Source organism: Magnolia sinica, chromosome 12 (assembly GCF_029962835.1).
Source record: "Magnolia sinica isolate HGM2019 chromosome 12, MsV1, whole genome shotgun sequence".
NCBI lineage: Eukaryota > Viridiplantae > Streptophyta > Magnoliopsida > Magnoliales > Magnoliaceae > Magnolia > Magnolia sinica.
This window is the reverse complement of record NC_080584.1, coordinates 80,895,509-80,921,734: the sequence shown is the minus strand read 5'-3', so window position 1 is coordinate 80,921,734 and position 26,226 is coordinate 80,895,509. Positions and strand designations below refer to the sequence as shown.

The 26,226-nt window shown below is 42.6% G+C and overlaps 1 protein-coding gene across 1 annotated transcript in view; it reads right to left on the bottom strand.

Annotated features, from left to right (window-relative positions):
- The window catches only part of LOC131221873 (probable glycosyltransferase At5g20260), a 28,948-nt gene extending 6,000 nt beyond the window's left edge, over positions 1-22,948 (bottom strand). The window contains exons 1-2 of the mRNA XM_058217172.1: positions 22,643-22,948; positions 22,300-22,460 (exon numbers count right to left, since the gene is read on the bottom strand). Coding sequence (XP_058073155.1) covers positions 22,300-22,460; positions 22,643-22,894 — 413 coding nt within the window. The 5' untranslated portion in view covers positions 22,895-22,948. The remainder of the gene's footprint in view (positions 1-22,299; positions 22,461-22,642) is intronic.
- Positions 22,949-26,226: the final 3,278 nt, after the last annotated feature.

Genomic DNA, 26,226 nt, shown 5'->3' with positions numbered 1-26,226 from the left:
ATGCCTTTAAAATCTATAAAGCTAAAGTTGAAAATCAATTTAATAAAAGATTAAAGTCAGCAGATCTGACCGTGGTGGTAACAAGTCAAAATCTAAGACTCTTTTCTAGGTACCGATAGATTGTGGCATTATTACCTAATATATTATGCAAGGAACGTTAAAGAAAAACGGTATAGTTGAAAGCGACAATCGCACCTTAATGAATATGGTGCATGACATGATTAGAAATTTGATATTTTCAGAATATTTATGAGGTGGTATGATTAAAACACGGTTCATATTTATGAGCTGAACTTTATAACCTGCATGAAAGAAAACTCTACTATAAAATTATAAGTTGTTTCTTTACAAGATATCTGGAAAGGTCAAAAGGTTATCGATTCTATTCTCTTCCCACTCCATGATGATTATTGAGACTATAAATGACAAGTTCATTGAAGATACCGAAAATACGAGGATGACAAATATTATGAACTTTGTATTTGAGAAAGAGTGAATTGTGACTCATGTTGCTGTCGTTGTAGACAATGTAGGTATAAATCCTACAGTTATGCCTATAATCATTATCGATCACCATATTAAACATCCTATATAATTCACTGAAGAATGAAGTTAAAACCCAACTAAAGAGGGTGAGCTATTGCGAAAATCATAAAGAGAAAATACATACAATTCCGGACAATTACATCGCATACTTACAATAGTGCGAGTTAGACATTAAAGTGGAAAAAGATCCTGAAACTTTTGTACAAGATAAACAAAGTACTAATTCCTCTTGATAAATTGATGCTATGAAGAATGAGTTAAAATTAGTTTGGGATCTTGTTGAATTATCCGAGAAGGAATAAAGTTGATTGGTTCTAAATGAGTACGTAAGACCAAACATGACTCTAAAGGTAATATCGAAAAATATAAAGCTAGACTTATTGCTAATGACTTTAATTAATGTGAATGCATTAATTTTAAGGAGACTTTTTCAATTATATTTTATAAAGACTCATTTAGGATCATAATGACTCTTATGACTCATACGAATTTAAAGTTGCACTAGATATATATAACGTATTTCTTAATAGAGATTTAAATGAAAATGTATACAAATCGTAACCGGAAAGTTTTGTAGCCAATTACTCAGAATATATGGTTTGCAAGTTTAAGAAATTCATTCATGGGTTGAATTGGCATCACGACAATGAGAATCAAAGTTTTATAAAGTGATTTTCTCATATGGCATTGTAAAAAATATCATGGATGAGTATATTGACATTAGAATAAGTAGGAGCAAATTCATCATATTGGTTTATATGTTGACAATATTCTGTTAGCTAGCAGTGACATTAAGATGTTGTATGTAAGACATGTGTTCTATTAGAACATTCCTTATACTTGTTAGCACTGTGACCATAACATCGCGTAACACGCCTTGTTGCGATACGTAGATTGGAAGTTATGGACCCAAACACGAATCAATACGTGCTGCACATCCTAATGCACATGGGATGCTGCACATGCGTGGCATAGACCATACTTGCAAAGCATCTCTACAAGCATTCCCTACCCCATGTGAAATTACACTACACTATCCCTACATATGACAAAAGACTAGCACTACTCCATAGCCTTTTTCTTTTTTCAAAATACCATAATTACTTAGCTTTTCCAAAAGAACAAAGTGCCCCCATTCTATTTATCTACAATGTCATTACGTTCCCTAAACTACACTTTCTCATTCCCACACATAAGGACACTTAAAGTCAACAAAACTCTTACCCAATTTATTTTTCTTATCCAAAATGCCCATTCTTTCAACCATCTGGAAGATCATAGCCCTTGAAATGGGGAGTGCATGTTTTGAATTATTACCCATGTAACATAATGTGTTCCCTCTTGTTACCTTTTATTATTATAGGAGGAAAGGAGGTGGACCCCACCTTTCATTGTGAGGATTATGAAGCCACCATCCCCATCTTTTTAAGTCATCCTAATGGGTCCCATCGTCCAATAAGCTGGACCATGCTGATAGCACCAAAAATACCCCCTTGTTATGTGTTGTGGTTGAAGATGGTAGGTCCATTAATGTGGGACCCAACTATAGTGTATGTGCTATATTTTCAACCTATCATCTCTTTTTTTTTGGCATTGGAACCACCATACCCCCACTATATGTATTGTGTAAAATGTGGGCCCCATTAATGGCAGGGCCTGACCCCCATCGTCCCTCTCTCTCTCTCTCCCTCCCTCCCTCTCTCTTTTTTCCCTTTCTTTTTTCAGCTAACCATGAGGTCCACATGATGTTATATCCTATTATTTAGGTCTCGTAGACTTGGATAAAGGGCCCACACAAAATCCTGCTTGATCCAGAACTGGTATGGGCCCCACTTGGACTAGTAGTGGACTACGTCTAAGGAAAATGGTGATGATAGACTGCCTACCGTTAAAAACTTCATGGGGCCCACCGTTATTTTCCACCAGACTTGTTTATAAGGTCACATGTGGCCTGGTTAAAGTGAGAAAACACAAATATCAGTTAAACCTTAGTAGTTTTAATAAATTGTAATAATTTTTTTTTTCTATTTTTAGATATCGTAGATTTTGAAGTCTCTGTTTAAATTATGTAAAAACATTTGAGTTAGTTTAAAAGTCATTTTCTATTTTAAAAAACTTTACTAACAAATTTAGTTTTTAAGGCTTTATATAAGCCATATGAAAAAACCTTTATAAATAATATTATTAATTATTCCCGATAATATTTTGTTATCTAAATTTTATTTGCCTCATACATGTAAGGTTCATCATAAACTCTATGTTTTCATCATAAACTCTATGTTTAACATTAATGAAGAAGACAATAATCTATTCATCACCCCTGTCCAGCATGCATATGTTACATTATTTGGTATCATGATAAGGTCTCTCTTAGTCTAATGGCTTCTAGCAGCGGATTAGGTGACAATAATTTTTTGGCTTCTCAACTATTTATCAGGAGAACCTATGATTATTGTAGGAGATGATAATGCCGATTAATTAATTAACTAAGGCTATGAGGCACAAATATATTCATGGCAATAAACAATCTATGATCATTGCAGGAGACGATAATGCCGATTAATTAATTGACTAAGGCTATAAAGCATAAATATATTCATGGCAATAAACAACCTATCATCATTGAAGGGGCTCATGGCTGATCTGTTTATATGATCAGATAACTAGACCTAATTGTAGGTTATAAACCTATAGTGGTAATGTTAATTGAGGCAAAGAATAAAAAATAAAATATGCAGAACAATAAGTTTACCTTGAAGAATCTACTGGCAAATAATAAAAGTGGGCGTATGTAGATCAAATGTCTATTGACAAATTCATTGTTAGATTGCTGCATGGATTCACTTATAAATCAACTAATGGATTAATAGTTGGACTAGAAAATGTTTTAATTAAATAAAAATATCAGTTGGTGGATGGAATCATATAAATTGTAAATGGATAAATAAATTATAAATGACACGTTGGACAATGAGATGCAAACTTTCAATGCCATCTTCGCAAACACAACAAAGATTTATAACCTTATATCTTCTCAACAATAAACAAATTGCATACATCAACCGCTAATGTTGATGATAACTGTTGATGCGATTATCTGGTTCGTCCTCCTAGACCCTTGTATGCCTGCACAGAAAGAAAACAAAGGAGACCCTGGCTCGAGCAGGGGACCCTCCGATGCCAAAGTCAGGCCTGGACTCGGGGTCTCAAAGTCTTGGAAGGTTTTTAGGAGGGATTTGTTTCGTACCTCTCAAGGTGACAAGGGTCCTCCTTTTATAGCTGCTGGGGTCCTCCTGATATTGAGCGCGGGATCTTCTCGGGTCCTCCTGATATTGAGCGCGGGATCTTCTCCTGGTATCACGGAGATAGGATCGTGCCCATCTTGAGCCATCATCCGATCCCGTGAGCTTCGGGGTCGGAGATCTTATCCCAAGATATCCGGGATGAGATCTGACCTAGCGACGGTCGGTCTTGCAAGGCGGTCCGCCCGACACATGCCCGGAACGCTGATAAGTCGTTCGAACCGACTCAACCATTGTCTCGATTTAGCGAACCATGCCTCGGATTTGACGCATCCTTCGGCGACCCGAGGTATCAAGTCCGAGTCCCGAGGCATTAAGTCCGAGTCTTCGGACTTGTATTTTTGCCCCCAACAAGATCCATTAAAATTTTTGTCTTCATATGACACCGAGGAGTAGCGAGTTTGGAGTCGATTCGTAACTCAGTCAGAGATGAGTCGTGATCATTAAATGCATTCCATGAGGCCTTTGATGGGGGCCGGTTCAGCTTCTGACTCGCATGCGCCGTCAGCCATCAAATCACACATCCCGCCAATGAGGATTGGACACGTAGCGAAGGTATTATTGTTGCCAGTTGACGTGCGCCACGTGTCGAGCGAGGGCCTCGATGCAGGCGTCGAATCATGTCCTCATTAATTGTCTCCGCCGTATGGCGACCTGAGATAACGTCCGGGGCCCCGCACTTTAAACTTTTACTGCTCTTGCCAGTCCCGCTCCGCATTTTCTTTAGGGTTTACATAGCCTTTCGTCTCCTTCCTTTTCTTTTTCTTTACCGTCTGGTGCCTCTTTCCGCCATCTCCGTTTTCCTTTCTCTCCTCGGTGAGTTTCTCCTTCCTCTTTATTTGGATAATAATAATGGCGGATAGGAGTTCTCAAAGTCCTCGGGGAGCTTCGGAGACGAAGGCGGCGCAACGCTTTTGAACGCTATGCGGAATCGCCTTCCCTTACTAACGACGGAGATAGCGGTGGACGCCAACGCCGCTTGTCTACCGGAGAGAGTCACCGACGATCAGGCGAGCGCCCAGCTTCCGTCGTTCCTTCTCGGGGCGGGTCGTCATAACCCGCCCGGGAAGGCCTAACTTGCCAAGGGATATGGAGGAGGATGAGGAGGAAGAAGATGAAATTTTAATCGCCGAAGGAACCCCTGATCTTGCTCCTGTTGGTGAGTCGGCGCAGGCCGAATCTGAAGAAGAAGGATCGGGGGAAGATTTAAGCGGTCCGGTTCCCTCAGTCTTGACTGAGACGGACTTGGACAGAATCCGAGTCGGGTACCATATTCCCGAGTCGGTCATCACCTATCTTCCCCGTCCGAATGATTTACCGGATCACCCTCCTGCCGGGGCAGTCGCGATTTACCAAGTGTCGATGCAATGCGGCTTGCGTCTGCCCCTTCAGACCATAGTCCGGGGAGTTTTGTCTCGCATAAAGATTGCCCCGGGGCAGATAGTCCCGAATGGGTGGAGGAACTTACTCGGATGTGCAGTGTTGTGGGCTGAGATGGAACAGCCACCACTTACAGTCGACGAATTTCTCCACCTGTATCAAGTGCGGGTAAATCCGAACTACCCCGGCTTCTACGTCTTCGCTGCTTGGCGAGGCGGAGGCGGTTCCCTGATAACCGACCCTCCCACTTCCAACAAACACTGGAGAGAGCGTTGGTTTTGGGCATGTGGTCGCTGGGAGACGGATGAGTCCGGGTCCCACGAGGCTCGTGTCCCTCGGGCTTTCCAAAGAGCAGGTGACTTGGTTTGTTTTTTTTTTTTTTTTTTTTTTTTTTTTTTTTTTTTTATTACACTGTAGCGGAAGGAATTATGTTTGGCAGATATTCCGAAGAAGAAGCCGAAGCTCGGCAGCACTGCCTCGGCTCGGATCAAAGAGTTGAAGTCGTTGGATCCGGGGGACAGGTCTTGGAAGGTGCTTCTACAGCCGGAGCGCCTTCACCTTGCAGGTCTGGACTCGGAAGTTACAGGTAATTAAGAACGAATCTTCTGAATTTTCCAAATTTCCCCCGACTTACTTCGCCTTACTCTCCCCCTCCTTTTTTTGTTTCTGCAGATCTGCCCGAAGCTCGTCCCAACCTAAGGATTGTCCCCGAACCGGAGATGACTGGAGCTCGTCCTGCCCTTAGACCAGTCACGAAGTTGAAGGCACCTCCGCGGTCAGTTCTTCTTTCAGAGCCTCGGCCACCGAAGAAGCAAAGGGTTCCGCGGAAGGAGAAAGAGCCAGCGAGTTCCGCCCCTTCCGTCGTCGTGATTCCCGACCCGGACGAAAGGGCGGAAGAGACGGCGAATGCTGCTTCGGATCCTCAGGCGGCACCTGACTCGGCACGCGTTGAGACGACGGTGCCGAGTCGGGAAGAAGAGACCGGGGCCGCGACCTCAAGGGGGGAGGAAGAGACGAGGACTGCGTCCTCCCGAGGGGAAGAGACGAACCAGGAGGGGCCGTCAATCCTGCAGCAAGTGGTGTCGGGGATGGTTCCTTGGGCCCTGGCCCATGGGTGTGAAAGAGAGTTCGTGAAACTCTACAACGCCCCGTCGTCGCAGACCGTCAGCCACGCTGCCCGGATGCTTTTTGAACTCGCTCCTTGCTTAATCAAGGCCAGCAAGGAGCTATCCTCAACTCATCGGCTGCAGGCTCTTCTGTCTGAGGCCGAGATCCGGGTCGGCGTCCTGACAGGCGAGGCGTCCCTCGCTCGGAAAGCTGCCGAAGACGCGAGGGCAGAGGCGGCTTCTTCCAGAAGGGCCCTGGACGAAGCGAAGGCAGAGGTCGCTCAGGCACTGGTTCGACTCTCCAAAGCCGAAGAGGAGAATCAGCGAGTTCTGACAGTCCATGCTTCGTGCGCGGATGACTTAGCTCGGGCTAAGCTTGAGGCGGCGGAGCGCATTCAACAGGCCGAGGAGAAGACTCGGGAGACCGAGACGGCCAGAGACCAAGCCGTCCAAGCATTCCTTGAGTCGGCCGAGTTTGAGGACGAGAGGGATCGCCTGTTCCAGAGCGGATATCTGGAATGCGTCAAGGATATAAAGAAGTCTTTTCCTGACCTTGACCTTTCAGAAATCGAAGGCGGGGCAGCCTCAGAGTCCGAGAATCCGGACGCCGCCGCTGAAGGCACAACTGCCGGTGCCGGGGACGGGGCCGACGCATGAAGACTTTGATCTTTTTTTTTATATGTATATATTTTTTTGCTCCGATGTATTCGGTTGCTTTTGTACTTACACATATTCGGACGAATGAAAAAGAAAAGCATGTCTTTATTCATTTGACTCGGCTTTACTCTTTAAACATCAAATAGCAAGCTAAGGATAGTAGACCTTGAGGTGTTCAGCGTTCCATGGATGAGGCAATGACTGTCCGTTTAGGTCTTCTAGCCGATATGTTCCTGGTCTAATGGTGCCCGAGACGATATAGGGTCCTTCCCAATTGGGTCCCAGTGTACCCGACCCAAACTCCTTAGTGTTGGAAAACACTTTCCGAAGAACCATATCTCCCCTTCGGAATCTTCTAATCTTAACTCGGGTATTGTAGAACCGAGTCACTTGTCGTTGTCGAGCCTCCGTGCGCAGCCTCGCCCTTTCCCTTTGTTCGTCCAGAAGGTCGAGTCCGAGTGCAAGGAGTTCTTCATTCTCTTCTGCATTGAATAAGGTGATTCGAGCCGAAGGTAATCCGATTTCGACGGGAGTGACCGCTTCCGAGCCGTAAGCGAGTGAAAACGGAGTTTCTCCTGTGGCCGTTCGGGTTGTAGTTCGGTAAGCCCAAAGAATTTTCGGGAGCTCTTCGGCCCATGCTCCTTTGGCCCGGCCAAGCTTGGTCCGAAGATGTTGCTTGATAATCTTGTTAACTGCCTCGACTTGTCCGTTGGTTTGAGGGTGATGCGGTGATGAATAAATATTCCTGATCCCGAGGTTCTTGCACATCTCACGAAAGCTCCTATTATCAAATTGCCTTCCATTGTCTGTGACAATGGTACGGGGTACTCCGAATCGGCAGATAATGTTTTTCCATACAAACTCGGTGATCTTCTGCTCGGTTATTTTGGCTAATGGTTCTGCCTCGGCCCACTTCGTAAAATAGTCCACTGCTACCACAGCAAACTTGGTCTGCCCTTTTCCCATAGGGAGCGGTCCTATGAGGTCGATGCCCCATTGTGCGAAAGGCCAGGGACCAGTCATCGGCGTTAGTGCATCGGGTGCTTGCCTCGGAATTGCCGCAAACCGTTGGCATCTGTCGCATTTTTGAACGAGCTCACGAGCGTCGTGTTGGATAGTGGGCCAGTAGTATCCCTGTCGTAAGACCTTATAGGCGAGGGATCGCCCTCCAGAGTGGTTTCCGCAGATTCCTTCATGAATTTCCCGTAACACATAGTTTGCCTCGCTGGGTTTGAGGCACCGCAACAGAGGCGTAGTATCCTTTCTTATAAAGGGTCCCGTTGAGTATGGTGTAACGGGAAGCTCGGATCTTAATTCGTCGGGCCTCGGTGCGATCCTCTGGCAACTTTCCTTCGTCAAGGAATTGGCGGATTGGATCAATCCAGGATGGTTCCGAGTCGATTGTATTGACGGCCTCGCTAATTGGCTCGTCTATACTTGGTTTATCGACGTATTCGACAGGGACGGACCTGGGTATATCGTCTTCTTCGGCCGAGGCGAGCTTTGCTAGCAAATCGGCTTTGCTGTTTTCCGTACGAGGTATCCGAGTTACACGACAGAATTGAAATTTGTTGATAAGTTCTTTCGCTTTCTCCATGTAAGCTCTTAGCCGGTCTTTCCGTGTCTGGTATACACCGGTAACTTGGTTAACAACCAACTGAGAGTCGCTGAAAACGCTTAGGTGCGTGACCTCCATGCTAGCGGCGAGTCGGAGGCCGAGTAGCAACGCTTCATATTCCGCCGTATTGTTCGACGCTTGAAATCCAAGTCGTAAGGCAAACAGAATAAAGGTGTGATCGCTGGTTTCCAGCACACCCCCAGCCCCACCGGCCTTCGAGTTGGAAGAACCGTCGACATACAGATTCCACGGAATAGGGCAAGGGGGAGCGGTCGAGGTCGGAACTGCACCGTCCTTCGGTGTATCATTTATTGAACGTTCGGCTGAAGACGTTCCCTCGGCGATAAAATCAGCTACGGCTTGCCCTTTGATTGCTGCCTTTGGTCGATATTGAATATCAAACTCACTCAGCTCGATAGCCCATTTGGTGAGTCGGCCGGAAGCTTCTGGTTTCTGCAGTACCTGGCGAAGCGGAAGGTTGGTCATTACAATGATGGTGTGGGCATGGAAGTACGGCCTAAGTCACCGAGAGGAAGTTATTAAAGCCAAGGCCACTTTTTCCAAGCTCGGGTATCTCGTTTCTGCTGGCAGTAACGTAAGAAACCGGTAGTTGCTTTCCTTCGGATTCTCGTATCAAAGCCGAGCTAACCGCTGCCTCGGATACAGCTAGATAGAGGAGCAACGACTCCCCCGGTTCAGGTTTTGATAAGAGAGGTGCAGAACCGAGATATAATTTTAATTGCTGGAATGCTGCTTCACATTCTTCCGTCCAACCCATCGCTTGTCTTCCTTTCAATTGTTTGAAGAAAGGGAGACACTTATCCGTTGCTCTGGACAGGAACCGATTGAGTGCTGCGACTCGTCCGGCCAATCTTTGGACGTCCTTAATGGTTTTGGGGGATTCCATATCAATCAGAGCCTTTATCTTCTCAGGGTTTGCCTCTATTCCTCGCTGACTGACTAAGAAACCGAGGAATTTTCCGGAGCCTACTCCAAAAGCACATTTACTTGGATTTAGCTTCATCCGGAACTTCCGTAGGATTAGAAACATTTCTTCCAAATCATTCACATGATCTGCCGCGTGTATGCTTTTGACGAGCATGTCGTCGATGTATACTTCCATGGTTCTACCTATAAGTCGAGCAAAGATTTTGTTAACTAACCTTTGATAAGTTGCGCGCGGCATCTTCCGACCAAATGGCATCACTCGGTAACAATACAGGCCTTTGTCGGTGACAAAGGTAGTTTTTGATTTATCTGTTTGATGCATTACAATTTGATTATACCCTGAATATGCATCCATGAAGCTAAGGAGCTCATGTCCGGCGGTACTGTCTACTAGCTGGTCTATCCTTGGAAGCGGAAAGCTATCCTTCGGGCAAGCTTTATTTAAGTCGGTATAGTCAATACAGACTCGCCACTTCCCGTTGGATTTCTTTACAAGCACGACATTCGCGACCCACTCGGATAGTGTATTTCTTCTATGAAATTAGCCTGGAGGAGTTTGTTGACTTCTTCTTCGATGATGGCGTATCGTTCGGGCCGAGCGGTCGCCGCTTCGTCGGATCGGTCGATATGACGGATCGATGTTAAGTCGGTGAGTCACCACAGAGGGGCGATCCCGGGCATATCTTCATGAGTCCAAGCGAATACGTCGGCGTACTCTCGGAGCAAGCTATCAGCTTTTCTTTCAAAGGGGACTGCAGAGACGAGCCAATTCGCACTGTCTTGGATCCATCTGTCTCGACCAAGGGGACCGAGACAAGATCTTCGACCGGGGTCCTCGTTCATAATTCTCGCCCGAGGGTCCAATGATTCGATTGTTAATATGTTGGTCGGACTTTTGTCGGCGGCTCCTTTTACGGCTATCATGTAACATCGCCTCGCATCCTGTTGGTCTCCTTTGACAATTCCGACTGACTCGGTCGGGAATTTCATTGTAAGATGGTATGTGGATACCACGGCCTGGAGGAGACTCAATGAAGGTCGGCCGAGTATCGCGTTGTATACCGAGGGTTGATCGACGACCAGGAAGTCAACCATCATCGTCGTCTGATGTGGGGCAGTGCCAGCAGTGAGTGGTAATGAGACAGTCCCCTCGGGCAATACTTGTCCTCCGGAAAAACCGATCAATGGGGTCCGAACCGGGCGTAACGCGGATCGTTCGATCCCCATTTTGTCGAACGCTTGAGTAAATAACACGTCTGCAGATGACCCCGTATCGACGAGTATCCGAAACACTTTTCGGTTAGCGATCGCCAAGGAGACGATCAGCGCATCATCGTGGGGGTGATGGATACCTCGGGCGTCTTCTTCAGTGAACGATATGCAATACCTTTCTCTTTTCTTTTCCTTTGATGGCCGATCTATAATCATGAGCTCGGACCGAGGCTGACTGAGTTTTCGTGCGTGATTCCTTCGCGCGTTGTTTGAGTCGCCCCCACATTGTGGACCGCCGATAATCGTCCGGATTTCTTCCATAGGCTGACTCTCGGTCGGGCGCGCCTCGGATGCCCCAGCTTTGACCATATGTTCTCTGAGTCGGCCGTCTTTTATGAGTCGTTCGATTTCTTCTTTTAAGTGACGGCAATCACTTGTGTTATGCCCGTGATCGCGGTGATAATGGCAATTTATCCTTATCCCGCCGATTAGGATTACTCCTGAGCTTCGGCCAGCTAACAAAGCCTTCGTTTTTATTTCCATCGGTACCTCTTCCCGAGTCTTATTCAGGGAGTGTATATGGAAAATTTTCGATCCGGCCGTTTTCGACCTTCGCTCGTCACGTGCTTGATCCTCTTTGCGTTTCCTTCCCCAGCGGCTTCCCTTTTGGCCGACTCTTTGGCCGAGGTTTTAGTTTCACGCAGATTCGTGCTTCCTCGGCGTTGGCATATTTATCGGACCGCGCCATAAACTCTGCGAGTATCGGGCGGAGTTTTGTCTAGAGATGCCAGGAATGGCTTATCCCTAACTCCTTGCATGAGTGCATTGAGGGCCGTTTCTTCCGAATGTTTCCGAACTTGAAGGGATTCGAAATTAAAACGCTTGATGTAATCTTTCAATAGCTCTCCCTGCCTCTGGACTAGGTTATTCAGATGTGCAGGGGGCTTTAATTTTTTCTTTCCGCCGATGAAGTTGGTGAGGAAGGCGTCGCTCAGCTCAACGAATGAACTGATGGACTTTGGCTTCAGCTGTTTGAACCACAGTCGAGCTACATCAGTCAATGTAAGAGAAAAGGCCCGACACATTACTGCATCCGAGGCATCATGGAGTTCCATATAGGTTCTGAAGCACTCAATATGCTCGGTCGGGTCAGTCTTGCCGGTGAAAGGAGCGATTTGAGGTAATCGAAACCTCTCGGGCAATCGGGCTTTCAATACCGAGTCCACAAAGGGGGATGCTTTCGCTTCGGACCCGGTCGAATGTACGTTCTGGCCATTCTTTATGTCCGCCATCTCTTTTGCCATCTCTTCCCGCACTTCTTTTTTAAAATTTTGAATGTCGGCTTTCCAAGGTTCACTGCTTTCTGCCGTGCCTTCCATGGAAGGGCGATTGCGCCTTCTTCGTTCTATTTCGTGCCGAAGATCAGTCGGGGGCAGGGAAGCGTTGGCAGCGCTGGAGATGGTTCTGACCCGCCTTGAGGTTGGCTTGGCCGGAAAGATGCGCGGAAGGTTGAGGATCAACCGCCGCCGTTGGTACGCCGTCTCCCCTTGAGATGCGGGAGTGGTCGCATTTCTTGATACATTCGTTCCGGATCTCGCTTCATCGTATTCATATCGAGCGGATTTCTTGAACCTCCTTGTCCAACCGCCCATCGTCGCGACCCGTCTGATTGTTGCTTGTTCCGGTCGCCTCGTCGGCGGTTGTTAGGTGGGTTATGGGCTGCGGGGATTGGGCCCGGTGGCCCTGTAATCGCGTTCTCATTCAAATCTTCTTCTGGGACCGTCCTTCTAGTCATCACCATTGGACTCGGTATAGAGATACGAGATGGCTTTTGCACGTGCTGTCATCAAATCAAAGCTGTTGATGCGATTATCGGTTCGTCCTCCTAGACCCTTGTATGCTTGCAAGAAAGAAAACAAAGGAGACCCGGCTCGAGCAGGGGACCCTCCGATGCCAAAGTCAGGCCTGGACTCGGGGTCTCAAAGTATTGGAAGGTTTTTAGGAGGGATTTGTTTCGTACCTCTCAAGGTGACAAGGGTCCTCCTTTTATAGCTGCTGGGGTCCTCCTGATATTGAGCGCGGGATCTTCTCGGGTCCTCCTGATATTGAGCGCGGGATCTTCTCCTGGTATCACGGAGATAGGATCGTGCCCATCTTGAGCCATCATCCGATCCCGTGAGCTTCAGGGTCGGAGATCTTATCCCAAGATATCCGGGATGAGATCTGACCTAGCGACGGTCGGTCTTGCAAGGCGGTCCGCCCGACACATGCCCGGAACGCTGATAAGTCGTTCGAACCGACTCAACCATTGTCTCGGTTTAGCGAACCATGCCTCGGATTTGACGCATCCTTCGGCGACCCGAGGTATCAAGTCCGAGTCCCGAGGCATTAAGTCCGAGTCTTCGGACTTGTATTTTTGACCCCAACAATAACAACAATGTTTTTAATGAATGTTGAGCAATGAATGAAATTACAATAAACTCTTAAGCAACCTCTGATAGCAAATCCATTATTGCAAAAAAAATGTGAAGATAGACCCTTTATAAATTGAAGAATTCAAGGAAGCGAAATTCAAGAAATTCAAAGAGATAGACCCCTCATAAATTGACATGCTATTGTTATTGTGATGCATTATTGTCATTCAAAACTTGAGAATGCGTTTTTTCAAGTGGAAATGTCTAATGTAGGTCAATGTCAAGGACAATCTCATGGAAATCCATGCTTTAAAAAAATCAGGCTAGAAAGTTTGATACAGGTCTAACGCATACTGTAACTTTCAACGATGATAAACTTTGAAATTGGTTATCCATTTCATGCATATAATATGCTATTTGAAAGCTATTGACAAGCTCTATATGTTGGTTGATGTTAAAGTCTATTAACATCTGAATAAAATTCTTTAATTAATTTAATAGTCAAATCTAAAATTTAAGTTAAAAAATATTTTCTAGTAAATTTGGTTTTTACTAATTTTAGGTTGTTTAATATTTAAAAAAATCTAATTATATTTAAAGTTCTGATTTGAATCATGTGAAAGATTTTGAGTAAATTTAAATTATTTACTATTTTAAAAATTTTATTATTTTAAAAAATAATAATTGTAAAGAATTTATCAATTTAGAGTTTAAGGTTTTTGTAAGTTATATGAAAAGACTTCATAAACAAATTTTATTTATCATTCTCAATAATATTTTACTTTAGTGACTCTTTTGTCTCATGGTTTTAAGGTTTCTCATAGATTTGAGGTTTATCATAAAGGAAGAAAATAATGATATCTTTATTACTCATTTCCCCCATCCTTCCATTATGTTAGCTCCCTAGTAGTATTGTTGGTAGGTAATAATATACGTGTATTGGAGAGGAGAGTAGCTGCTCAGGTGAAAATTACAATTATACCCTCCATTACCTTTTGTAAGTAAAATCTAACCCATCAAAAGGCTTTTGGATGAAATACGAATGGTGCATCAAATAGCAATCTTATTTTCAATTTCTAAAATACCTTCAATTTCATTTAAATATGTTCCCATGCTCTTTCAATATTCGAAGTTATTTAGTATTGAGAAACTATTTATTTATGGCAATGGAAATGTGTGGAAGTTAGTCACATCATATATACAATATAGACATAGATGTAGGAGGTTGTTTAACTAATCAACAATGTAGCATAGTGATATTTGAACAAAACTAGTTCTGAATTTAAAATGTAGGCCTCAAGCAAAACATAACATAATTATAAGTACTCACTAGATTACATGTCAAAATGCTGGGAACCTATGAAATCGATGGTCAACAACATAAAAATTGCATGGAAATCAGACCAATCCACTTATCGACTGGACCACGTCTTCATGACCGATTCCCATGAAGTATCCTCAAGGATGACTGGACAAACCTTATGTGCATGTTGTGGCCAACTACTTTATAGAGAGACATAATACAAAAGTGTCATGTTATCTACAAAGAATGAATGTATGTGAAACTCCACACGTGTAAACTTCATGTATCAATGTATACATGTGTAGTTGTGCAAATCACCATGAGATTTATATCATATTTGCTTATGTATCATAAAAACATATATCATATTAACTTATGAATTATATTAGCTTGTATCCATTCTACATTTGTATATATATATTTTTTTAAAATTATAAATTAATAAAAATTAGAAAAAAAAAATCATCCATTTTATTTTTTGAGAAACTCCCTATTTACACGCTATCATAGTTGTCTGATATGGGCCATTGAATTAGACAAATTTCACTGGCATGAATGTTATTTGCCTGAGCCTATTTGTCATGCATTATTCTAATTGTGGAGTCCTTTTTAAGGTCTATATATATTATGAGAAACTAGTGGCATGCAGATACAACTATATTTTCTATAGCAAAAATGAAAATAAGCTAAAGGCAATAAAATATCTAAAAATAGTTTGATACTCTGGCTGTGTCTAAGGCTTGATACGCTAGTAATAGAATAAGTTGAATTAAACCAACTAAATTGTGAAACCACTGTCACACAATCAGCTCTGTTTGTTTAATGAAATTGTTGCATAATTTTCATTTTTAACCATTCAACAAATATTGGGTCCATACTCTTGCTCGGGTGGTAAACTCTCAGGTGTTTCAACTCCCGGTCAAAGGTTCGACCACCCATAGGTGGTAAAATTTCACTAGCGTGAGTGTGTGGGGGTGTGTGTGCGTGTGTAAAAAAAAAAAAAAAAAACCATCCAACAAATGCCCCACCAATCTAATGGTCTGATAATGAAATAAGCTTATTTTTTTTAAGTTCATAATGATATCTAAAATTTGGACAGAATTACTTGTACTCTACCTGTGCAATTTATAAGTTAATTCATGTGCCTGAGTATCATCTATCACAATTTGACAGAATATCAAATCTTTTCTCGAGAAATACTGAGAGGTTTGGCTCGTGCATGGAGTGTGTGTGTGTGTGTGTGTGTGTGTGTGTGTGTGTGTGTGTGTGTGTGTGTGTGTGTGTATATATATATATATATATATATATATATATATATATATATATAGGGAAAAGGTTCTATACGGTCTAGCTCATGGGGACTCCCTATGAGGTCGAGCTGTGATGATGTATGTCAAACATCAACACCGTGTATTTGATGGGTCCCCTTTAGATTATGGGATATCCCAAAAATCAGCCTTATATGAAACTCAGGTGGGCTGTACCATCTAAAATCATGTGAAGACATGCCTAAAACATATAAAAGCACTTGGTGGGGCCCACCCAAAATTTGGGTGCGTCTGAAACTTGGTCTGACCCCTCATCCAAGTGGGACACACATAATGGATGGGCTAGATTTGTGAACCACATCTCGGCGGGCCCAAAAAATGATTATGAATGTTTTAATGGAGGGTAACCCCTCTCAAATTTTGTATATGGTGTGGCCCACACAAGTCATGAATTGACTTGATTTTTAAGCCCTAGGCCCACAATGGAATGGTGCATTTGACTGATGGGGTAGATGTTCGACATACATCATGATGGGATCCACACAACTCGGCCTCATGGGGAGTTCCCATGAGCTCGACCTTATAGAACCTTTTCCCATATATATATATATATATATATATAGAGAGAGAGAGAGAGAGAGAGAGAGAGAGATGCCCGTCCAACTAGTTGCGTAATTAATGCTAATAAATTCGTTCTGGAAAAGTTGTTTCCCAAAGGAAAATGACTTGATGGCTTGGGTGGGACCTACGGTGGAGTTAATATGAAATCCACACCAACCATTAGATGAGTCGCCTCATATTGGTCATAGGGGAAAAAAATCAGATGCATCCATAAATAAAGTGGACCACATGGTAGAAAATAGCGCCTTGGAAAAGCTTATCCTCCAAATTGTAATCCTTCCTATGGTCCACTTGAATTATAGATCAGCGTGATTTCTTAGCTCTACGTCTAATATGGAATTATACATATAATGAAAGGAGTGGATCTCATGTAAATATCACAGTGGAACACATCAAAAGAGGAAAGGTGTGCATTGGTTTCGAGAAAGACTCAGATGACAAGGCGGGTAACACACAGCTGATTGTGTTGATGTAGCAAAGCTACATGGTCCTCGCCATGATGTATATGTTATACCCACATGATCCAAAGCTAAAGTAGACCATGCTACAGAAAACAGTGAGGATTAAACCCCCACCATTGAAAACTTGTTAGGGTGACGGAAATTTTGGATCACGTTGATATATATTTTTTTCCCTAATCCAGGTCTGCGTGACCTTATGAATAAGTTGGCTTATAAATAAGCTAAATGTTGGATGGAAAATAAACATTACGGTGGGCCATAGGAGGGTTTTAATGATGGGGGTTCAATGTTCACTATTTCCTGTGGTGGGGCTCACTTGTTAGGTGGATCGGTTTAATTTTTGGGACCATCCATTAAAATGATTTGTAAAAACTGATGGACGTCGTAGATATACAACAAATATATCAAAGTGGGTCCCACGGTCAAGGAAGCACCTATTGGTATGTTACTCGGGTAACAACTGATCTACTCTCTTCCGTAACGTACCAATTATCTCGGAACCAACGAGTGACTCACGGATTTCAACCTTTCATCTTTTAATGGGGCCACTGTGATATGTGTGTGGGATCCACTCCGATCACTATATGTTTAATCCCCATGTTGGCCCCACATAAAAAAATCTAGGCTAATTTGTGAATAAGGTGGACCATACCAAATGGAAACATTTGGGAAAGGCGTCGACCCTTGATTTTTACAAGGCCCACCTGGCTGGGCCTTGGAAATCCACTCCAACCATTATATGACATACAAAAAGTTAGGCTTGATGTCCAAAAAATCATGCTGATACATGATTCAGCTGGGCCATGTCAAGGAAGACGATTTGGAGGTTAAGCTCTTCCCGTATTCGATTTTTGGTCGTGTGGTCTATCTTAACCATGGATGGAGCTGATTTTCAGATCATGGTCCCAGCATGAGGTGAATCATGGGATGATTGGGGTGGATTTTCCATTAACACTATGGTGGGGCCGATCAAAGTGGGTAAGTCATTTTCTTCTTTAAAATAATTTTTCAGATATAGCATTTGTTAACATTAAATGCTCAGGTGGTTAGACCAAGAGCCACGGTCCAACTAGTTGTGTGTGAGCATCTCTCATATATATATATATATATATATATATATATATATATATATATAGAGAGAGAGAGAGAGAGAGAGAGAGAGAGAGAGAGAGAGAGAGAGGGAAAAGGTACTATGCGCTCGACCTCACGAGTTCGTCCCATGAGGTCGAGCTGTGTGGGCCCTACCGTGATGCGTTTCAAAAATCTACCCCATCAGTCAGGTGCACCATTCCATCATGGGCCTAGGTCTCAAAAATCAAGTCAATCTGTGACTTGTGTGGGCCACACCACATACAGAAGTGGGGAGAGGCCGTGCACTATTAAAACATTCATAATCAGTTTTTTGGGCCCACCGAGATGTGGTTTGCAAATCCAGCCCATCCATTATATGTGTCCCACTTGGTTGAGGGTTCAGACTAAGTTTTAGTAGCATTAAAAACTCAGGTGGGCCCCACTAAGTGCTTTTATATGTTTTAACGGTGTCTTCACATGATTTTAGATGGTATGGCCCACCTGAGTTCCATATACGGCTGATTTTTGGGATATCCCATAATTTAGAGGGGATCCATCAAATGCACAGTGTTGATGGTCAACACGCATCATAGTGGGGCCCACACAGCTCGACCTCATGGGAGCTTATCATGAGGTCGAGCGCATAGTACCTTTTCCCATATATATATATATATATATATATATATATATATATATATATATATATATATATATATATATATATATGTCCAACTAGTTCTAATTAATTAATGCTGGTTAATGTAGAAAGAGAAATTGGACTTTGTTTGGCATTACCTTTCAAAATTATTATTAGCTTGAGTGGGACCTTTTGTGCCTTTAATGTAAAATTCACACCGACCATCAAGTGTGTCACATCATGTTAGACTTATTGAGTGAAAATAAACTCCATTGGTAGTTCAGATGGAACACACAATTGGAAACAGTATTCTAAAAAAGCTTACCCTCCAAAATGATTGTTTGATGAGGCCCACTTGAATCGCATGTGGAAATGATTTTTAAGTCCCGCACCTAGCCTTTACTTTCGCATCTAATGGTTGGAGTGGATTTCACATGCTCATGATTGGGGTCCTGTCAAAATCAAAGGTGGATGTCTTTCCCTCAAATATTTCATTGGTGTGGCTCACCTGAATTACAAATTTACATTATATTTTATCTGTAGACCTACAATGAGATTGCACATCCAATGGCCAGAGTGGATCTTGCTTACATGATACGGTGGGCCATATCAAAAATCGTGATAAGCTCTCTCCTACCGTTAGACTTCTTCTAATTCCCGAGAGAAAAGGTGCCTATTCCCAAAAATGTGGGAGTACATTGGGTGCAGCGCGTTCACATGCAGTTCTGTCCATCCGTCATCCTGGGCCTACCTTGATAAACGGATTGTATATCCATTCTCTACATCTATATTTTTAGCTTATGATAAAACAGGATTCGAAAAACGAAATAGATATATATTTCAGGTGGACCACACCACAGAAATAGTGGTGATTGGCCATTAAAAACTTTTTGTGGGCCAAAAGTTTTGAATTAAGCTGAAATATATTTTTATTTTGATTTTCCTTCGTCAAGGTCTCCGTGACATTATCAATAAGTTAGGTGGAAAGTAAAAAAATTACGTTGCACCCTAGAAAATTTTAATGGTAAGAGTTCAATTTTCACTATTTTCTATTTGGTGTGGACCACTCAAGATTTATAATTGGATCGTGTTTGGGTTAATGTTCTAAAATGAGCTGAAAAAACAAATAGACCACATCAATATATGATACATACATGAAAGTGGGCGACATGGTCAGGGACCAACTGTGTTGCATAAGCAATGGACTGCACTTAATCCACTCTTTATGTTTTTCATGAGGAAGACGGGAGTAGCTTAACCGTGAAAGAAGAATGTCCAACCTTATTTTTATTAGGCCAACTATGATGTCTTAATGTACATGTGAGATCCACTGCGACCATCAGATGTGTGTTCTTATTCTAAGTCTAGAGACAAAATATCAGGCTGCCTTTTGATTTAGGTGGGACACACCAATAGAGCAATAAAGGGAGATGCATCTACCTTTGATTTTTACATACCCACGATCATGAGTAAGTGAAATCCATTCAACCATTAGATGCCACATCAAAAAGCTAGGCATATAAATAAAAAATCAGGCTCATATTTGATATAAGTGTGCCTCATGAAAGGAATTATTTTATAAGGTGAGCTTTTTTTAAAACACTATTTTAAATTGTGTGGCTCACTTGAACCATGGATGGAGTTGATTTTCAGTTCTTAGATCTAACATGTGATGACACACGTGATAGTCAAGATAGATTTTACATTAACACCACAGTGGAGCCCACCCAAGTCAGAGATCATTTTCAAAAGACCGTAAGGGCTAACGTGAAGCAAACGCCCCTCTCTCTCTCTCTCAACTTTAATTCGCATTAGAGAAAATTTTTCTCATTAAATGCCCAGCTAATTGAACCAAAAATCACTGCCCAACTAGTTGTGTGTGAGCATCTCTCTCTCTATATATATATATATACACACACACACACGGTCCTCTTTTGGCCCTAATCGGGTACAGATTATGAAATAAGTGGGCCCAGCTCAAAGGGACGGTGGGGACTAAATAATTCAGACGGCTAGATTCGTTGCTTAAACCATTCTTTACGATGATTCTCTCCCTCTGGACGGGAATTAGCCACTGAACTTGAGAGTGGCGAGTCTGGCTACTGAAGTGACGTCACCACGTTTGTGGGCCCCATCATGAAGTATGTGTTGCATCCACACCGTCCATACATTTGGAGAGATCATTTTAAGGCATGAAACAAATAATTAGGCACATCCAAAGCTCAAGTGAACCCCATTATAAAAAAAAGTAGGGATTGAACGTCTACCATTAAAAAATTCTTTGGGCCACAGAAGTTTTAGATCAAGTTGATATTTGTGTTTTCCCTTATTCCATGTCTGTGTTAACTTATAAACGGGTTGGATCTCAAATAAACATCATGGTGGGCCCTAGGATGGCTTCAATGGTAGGTGTCACTGTCCCCACTGTTTTCTGTGGTGGGGTCCACTTGAACTTTGGATCTACCTCATTCTTTGGACCATGCCCTGAAATGATCTCTCCAAATGGATGGATGGTGTGGATACAACACATACATCATGGTGGGGTCCAAAGAACATGGTGACGTCACTTCACTAGCCGACTCACAACTGTCCAGTTCAGTAGCTAATCCGCGTCCTCTCCCTCCATGCATCCATCAGCACAATGGACGGCTATAATTAGCAATAACCCATGAAATTTGGGGTATGATTGTTAATTCAAGTGGGTCTAATATAGATTGGAGAAATAAATAATTAGATACTCTGGCACAGTGTGATAGTTGATGCAAAGGCACTTAGAAATTGTATATACCATCAGTGGCCACCATGATGTTCATATGTCATCCAAACCGTTTATAAGGTCACTTCTGTGGGTGGGATGATCCGAAGAAACAATAAAAATACATATGAATGTTTCAATGGTGGTCACTCAATCCCCACTCTTTCCTCTTGGGCCACATGAGTTTTAGATGCGTCTCAATTTTTATCTAATGTCCGAGAGTGACTATGAAAAACGGATGGACGGAATGGATTTATCACAAACAACATGGTGGGCCCCACCTGGCTTCCCAAGTAGGGGAACTTCCTGCCAAAGCCATTCGCAGGAAATCTGCGACACACGTCAAAGAAACCGACTGCCCATAAGGTGGGATGGTGGGGCCCAGCGAGATGTATGTGAGACATCCACCCCGTTCATCCGTTTTGAGAGATTATTTCAGGGCATGCGACCAAAAATTATGTGTATCAAAAACTTGAGTGGGTCACAGGAGAGGAAACAGTGGGGATTCAGTGTGAATCGTTGATACATTCTTGTGGCCATAAATGTTTTGTGTCATACAATTTTTTAAATATTTTCAATTCATCCCAGTGGTAATGACCCTATAAACAGTTTGGATGGCATATAAACATCAAGGTAGACCCAGGAAAGTTTCAACGGTAGGAATTTCTTTACCCAATTTTCCCTCTCGTGTGACCCACTTGAGTTTTTGATCCACCTCATTTTTCGTCATCTCTACTAAAATGATCTCTCAAAACGGATGAACGGGGTGGATTTCTCACAAACATCTCGGTAGGCCCCACCCATCATCCTTGCGCAGGAACTTCCTCCAAAAAGCTTTCGCAGGAAATCTAAGCCCCACCATTTTTGATCTGACAGGAGATCAGATTGGTGTTGCAGGAAAAAGGGGCCAATTTGTTTATCTGATCAACAGCTCTGATCTCGCACACGTGTGCCACATGTGGTGGGATGACTTTGGTAAAAGCAAGTAGCATATCTTAACTGGTGAAAGGCGTAGGCATTTCGATAAATAGCTCCTCTCGGCACGAATTTCTCCTCCTTGTGCGAACTGTAGTTGCTCGAAAGCACGGCTTTCCGAATTAATGCTCGAGCCCTCGCCAGCCCCCTTTCCATCATCTCCAACCCATCACCTTCCAATCTCTCCTACTTACCAAAAAAAGAAAAAAAAAATGAAAAAGAAGTCCAATGAAATGAACATTCACACCCACTTTTTTTACTTTTGGCAATACAAAATCAAAAAACATGTATCACCCATCAAAAAAGAAAGGGTGCTAGACATTAACCAACATGGTTTTTTTTTTTTTTTTTTTTTTAAATATACTTACTGTTGTAGCTGTAGCACTGTTGTTGGTTGCAGAAATAATAGTAGAGTTGGAGGAAGATATATGAAAGAAGCTCTCAGAGATTGCTTGGGCTTGTGGGATTTGGAGACTTCCTTTTGTAATCCTTGTGTGATTTTGAGGGATGGTTTTGAAGAGATGGAGATGGCTTTGGTTGATAGGAGAAAAGACTAGTACGATAGAGAGAAGAACGAGTATGGGTATTAGAGAAGATGGGCAGTTCCTAAAGGGTAGCATTTCTCTCTGATTTTTTTTTTTGCTACCATACAATGAAAATGGAAATGGAAAAAGAAAAAGGAAGAGTGTTTTATAGGACAGGAATCTACTTACACACCTGATTCATACAACGCATCAAATACGCAAGCTCTGTGGGGCCCACCATGTTGTATAGGATAATCTAATCCATCCATCAGGTGTAACGCCTTTTGAAATCTGCACTCAAACGATCAGCCAAATGAAAAGCTTTGATGGGCCCACCAATGGAAACAAAGTAAAATGGGAACGGATTGGCTACTACCCCTACCACCAGCAAATGGCTAGTGGTCGGTGCTCTGTGGGACCCACCATGATGTATGTGTTTCATCCATGCCGTCCATATATTTTTCTAGATCATTTTATGATATGAGACCAAAAAAGAGGTATATCCCAATCTCAATTGGACCACGTTACAGGAAACAGTGCTGAATGAATGTCGACCATTAAGAACTTTTTCGGGGCCATAAAAGTTTTGGATCAAGTTGATATTCGTCTTTTCCATTCATATGTGTCTGCATGACCTAATCAACCGATTGGATTTCAAATAAACAGTACAGTGGGACTTAGGAGGATTTTAATGGTGGATATCCAATCAATATTTGTTTCCTATGGTGTGGTCCACCTTAGAACGGCATCCCGTAACTTTTGTCCTAGAATGCTAAAATGATCTTTAAAAACGGATGAACGGAATGGATGAAACACATACATCATGGTGGGACCCACAGAGCACGACCATCAGCCACCGCCACCGGGCTGGTGGCAGGGGGAGTAACCAATCGTAAAATCCCTCCTGAAGCCTTTTATAAGTTCATCGAATTGTGAGTCAGTAGGGCTATAAATGGGTCAATGGACCCGATCCAGACCCGACCGTTTGTTAAATGATACAGTTCTGGTTCCAAGAATCGATCTAGCTGCTAAATAGGTGGATCTAATTTCTTTTATGTTAGACCCGACCCGACCGAACCCATTTTACAAATGGGCGGGTATATGTTGCAAGGTACCCGTCCAGATCCGGTTTAAAACCTGGTAGGAACCTTTTTAAATTTTTATTTATTTATTTATCATTTTGTTCTTTTAAAAATCAGTACCGTTAAAACAGAAGGGTCTACCATGAAAACCTCCTGGAAAAAAAAATCAGGCCGTTCTGCCAATTCATTGGGCCACAAAGTTCAAATCAATAGACAACAACCATTTGACTCAATATACAGGGTGGCCCACCTATTGAATTCCATCATCGTAGTTTTCATGAAAAGTGACCCTCTTTGTGGGGTCTACTGTTTTCATTGTAGTGACTTCCTATACATGCACCACAAGTTATCCTACCGTTCAATGTATGTGGGCAGTTCTCAAGAAGTTTTTAATGGAAACGTTCAATCACCACTGTTTATCATGGGATGGCCCACTTGAGATTTGGATTTCTAAATTTTTGGCATCATACCCTAGAATCACTGAAAGAGCTGATGGACGGCTTGGATATAAGCACATACATTGAGATGGGCCCACGGTTAGGGAAACAATTAAAACCCACTAATGTGATATCTTATAACAGCTCATGTAAGCTGTTTTTTACTATATTGCGTGCAGTGCTACACGGCGCTGGGAGCGGATCAGCTGTTAGCCTGTTTCGCGGGTAGCACCGTAGTGGATGTTACTCTTACCATGTGGGGCCTACACTGATAAATTATTTTCATATCCACTCCGTCCATTCATTTTTTTCGATCATTTAAAGATGTTATTTCAAAATTTAAAAATATCCAAATCTCTTTGGACAACACCACAGGAAAAGTGGTTAATGACCATTAAAAGATCTTTTGTATGGCATAAAAGTTTTGGATCAATCTATTATTTGTATATTTTCCTTCATCCACTATATTTTGAGCTTATCAACGGTTTGGATGGAAAATAAAAATTAAGGATCATCTTACATAGGACCTTGGGAAGTTGTTAATGGTTAATGTTAATTATAACTCTTTCTTGTTGTGTGGTCCAGCTGAGAATTAGATATGACTATTTTTTTGTAAACTTTACTAAAATAGAATTTTAAAATGGATGGACGGATTGGATATGAAATATATTATCAAGGTGAGACATAGCGTAAGAGTAACACCCACTGCGCTGTTACCCAGTTAAGGTAACACATAATCCGCGCCCACCGCATCGGACCCAGTGACGCAGATTTAGTAAAAAGCCTTTGGCGGGAACTTCGTATGCTGTTATGCTAGGTGTGGAACAACGATGTTTATGAAAAATCCATCCCGTTCATCCGTTTTTCCCTATCATTTTAGGGTAACAGACTAAAAATCAGGTAGATCCAAAACTCAAGTGTGTCTCACTTGTAGAAATAGTGGATATTCGGTGACCACCGTTTAAACATTCGTATGCCACAAAATTTCCGTATCAAGATGGGAGTTTTGTGTTTTCACTTCATCCCAGTGGAAATGAACTTATAAACGGTTTGGATGGCATATAAACACCCACCTGGTTTCGAATCCACCTGATTTTTGGTCTTGGCTGTCATAATGATTTGGAAAAACGGATGGATGGGGTGGATTTTAAGAAACATTATAGTGGCCCACCTGGCATCCTGGCGAAAGAACTTCCTCACAAAGCCTTTCACATGAAATCCGCGTCCAACAGCACCTACGTTATTGGATTGGGACGCGGATTGGGTCCTACCCCTGCTAGGGCTATGTGGGTCCCATCATGATGTAAGTGTTTTATCCACGCCGTTAATCGTTTTTCTAAGATCATTTTAAGTTCTGAGACAAAACATGAGGCAGCAAAAGATATTAAATGGACTACAAAGTGAGGATTTAATTTCTACCATTAAAAACTTCTTGGGAGCCGGAGAAGTTTCGGTTGAAGCTGATATTTGTTTTTTAACTTCATCCACGTCTACATGACCTTGTTAATAGGTTGTATGGTAAAAAAACATCAAGGTGGCCCTTAGAAAGGTTTCAATGGTAGGTGTCATTATCACTGTAGCTTTCTTTGGTGTGGGCCACAGGAGCCGTGGAGCAGCCTCGTTTTCTGCAACTCATATTAAAATGATTTGAAAAAAACGTCGAACGGAGTACATCACTTTGGCCCCACATAGCCCTGTCCGGACGGATTACCGTCGGGGCGGATGGGGATTGCGTACTACTCCTGCCGGTCCCTAGCTCCAGACGGGCAGTTCTGTGGGCGGGCCCCACCATGATGTATCTGTACATCCAAACCCTTTATCCCTTTTCTTAAATTATTTTAACGCATCAAATTCAATCTATCAACTAGACCACACCATATATTACTCTTGCATTTAATGCAACTGACGC